Genomic DNA, 2,607 nt, shown 5'->3' with positions numbered 1-2,607 from the left:
TATATATATATATATATATGTATGTATGTATTTTATTCTAATACATGTTTCAACTCTGAGGCTGTGGCCAAGCTGGGGCACCGTATATACTTATATAATATATATGTGGGTGTATGTACGCTTGGGTGGGTATGTGCGTTTAGATATACGAGGGGTGTATGAAACGTTTTGAGCCTTGAAGTCTTATACCTTCATCAGAAGTGTTGTACCATGTATTTTTTTTTCTTTTTGAGGCTCAAGACTTTTCATACACCTCTCGTATATACTCACATAATAAACATTTTAATTTTGTTAATTCAAGTTTCCGTGAAAAGAAATGTTAAAACAGTTAATGGTATATACAAAAATTGATTCTTACTGCTGTAGTGGAGTCGTTGAAAACACTAACGTTATAAGTCAACTGTGTGGTATTGGTAGTCGTTGATTCTGACGTTACTTCTACATTTATAGCGTAAGTTCCTTTTGCAATAGTTTCTCTAGGTTTAACTACCAGTTGTATTATAATTTCATTATATGTGTTATTGCCTGTTGTGAATGCCTCTACTGTTCCAAGATTCAAAATTGCTTCGCTTTCCGCAATGTGATAGAATGTTTGCTTCTGTTTAATACAAGGTATGTTGATTCCGGTGCTTACTGTAGATAAGCTGCAAATTTCAAACGATGACATAGAATTTGATGGTAAGTTCAATTTGATAGCAATGCTAGATACTCCTTCATTCTGAATGAAAAGATGAAGGAAAGTGATGGCTGGTTCATTGGCGCGTACTGTTAGTTTCCCTCCTTTGATTTCAGATTGAATGGTTTGTGCCTAAAAAACATATATATTTAAAAAAACATATATATATATATATATATATATACATATATAAATGACAAAAGATTTAAAAGTTCAGCAAATAAACATCTCTTTTACTACTCATGTAAAATGGTTTTCTAGTTACATCGGGCTTAGAATTCACCAAGGAAATGTGTGTCAGAAGAAAGTGCGGGTTGAAAAACTAGAAGACGTGTGGCCAGAACCCCTGGAAAGAAACCGTAGCGAAGGTTATTCCACAGATGAAACGCAACAGCCAGGAAAAGAGATAGGCGTGAAGAAGCCATAGGTTAAGTGGCTGAAAATAAATGATGCAGTGAGCTATAAGAAATTCGACGACGTGGTAGCAAGAATGACCATCAAATTCAAAGGGAACAACGGAAAAAAAGCTCGAGAACTTGGTTAATATAATCTATCATGAAGGAGAGAAAACATTTGTACTTGAAACAACAGGGAATGGAGAATCATCGGCAAAGAAAGACAGATCGCAAGGAAATGAAAAAAAAGAAGAAAAGAAAAACTAAGACCCAAACGGAGGAGTGCAAAGGAAGAGGAAAGGGAAGGGATAAAACCACTATGTGAAAAGATTAAAAAAAAGGGGGCCAAAGAAAACAGAAAGAAACGCACTCAACATCAGAGCTGAAGACAACTCCTAAAGGTAGCAGTGCCGCCACGTCGAAGACAGTAAATGAGTAAGGGTCGAAATCGGACGTAATTCTTTCTGATAATGTCCTTAACCACTGAATCCTAAAAAAGAGCTGTTGAGGTAACAAACCACGAAACGTAGTTGAAATTTCTCATAACGAATTTAAACACTATTTTTCCTCTCTAAATGGCTGGTTCAGTTGAAAAATGTCACACATTGTTAATTTTCTCTTCACATTTTAAAAAGCCTGCTGCATTAGTTCTTTGTTTTCATACATGCATGCATACATACATACATACATACATACATACATACATACATACACACATGTATACTTCATGTCCCAACCAGCAGGTACTCATACCTTTAAAAACAAGGAATACTGGTGTGACACTCCAATAAAAGCATCATTTCGGTGCAAACATAAAAGACCTGATTTTGTTCTGTGGGACAGGGGACAGAAGTCAAACACTTTTGTGAAAGTCAGCTCCCCAGCTGATGTAAATGTACAATGAAAAGTCCAGGAAAATAAGAACATCTATGGCGAATTAATGTGGAACTTTTGTAGTTTGACCATGAATTCTTATTTGTCCCTATCATCATAGGTGCATTAGGTTATGTACCAACAAATTTGCACGAAAACTTAGAAATATTTGGCTTCGTGGAGAAAGAATAACAGAAACTGACGCAGATTCTCCAAATCCAATCTAATAGTGGCACGGTGAAGATTAGTAAGACATTCCGCAAATTCTCCATGTGAGATTCTTATGGGAATAGATACACACACTTGGGTGTATGCATCGACACTTCCACCCGCTCACCAACTAACTGAAAATGTAGTCTTGCTTTGTTAGCAGCCGGCTTGAATTCTCTCAAGGAAAACTTAAATTAAACTCAAAGAAAAATCATACACACGTACACAAACACTTCAGTAGAACAACACTTGGTTCCTGCACCAAAATGAACTGCTTATACGCAGATTAGGTATGTTATGTTTATGCTATGTATTCATGTATAATTTGCCGAAATTGTAGTAATCTTTAATGTCGGAAGCTGACTACAGCGGTTTGTATGGTTGGTGTTGGTTCTTGTAATGGGTGCTTCACCTGTTGGTTGTGCTTATTTTTCTTCTTTTTCTGGTGTATAT

General features: G+C 36.1%; 1 protein-coding gene across 1 annotated transcript in view; it reads right to left on the bottom strand.

Annotated features, from left to right (window-relative positions):
• Nucleotides 1-2,607, bottom strand: part of LOC106869908 (uncharacterized) — a 51,994-nt gene that overhangs the window by 18,121 nt on the left and 31,266 nt on the right. The window contains exon 10 of the mRNA XM_014915840.2: nt 359-808. Within this exon, the coding sequence (XP_014771326.2) occupies nt 359-808 (450 nt within the window). The remainder of the gene's footprint in view (nt 1-358; nt 809-2,607) is intronic.

The sequence above is a fragment of the Octopus bimaculoides genome, chromosome 11, assembly GCF_001194135.2.
Source record: "Octopus bimaculoides isolate UCB-OBI-ISO-001 chromosome 11, ASM119413v2, whole genome shotgun sequence".
NCBI lineage: Eukaryota > Metazoa > Mollusca > Cephalopoda > Octopoda > Octopodidae > Octopus > Octopus bimaculoides.
This window is presented reverse-complemented; position numbering and strand designations above follow the sequence as displayed.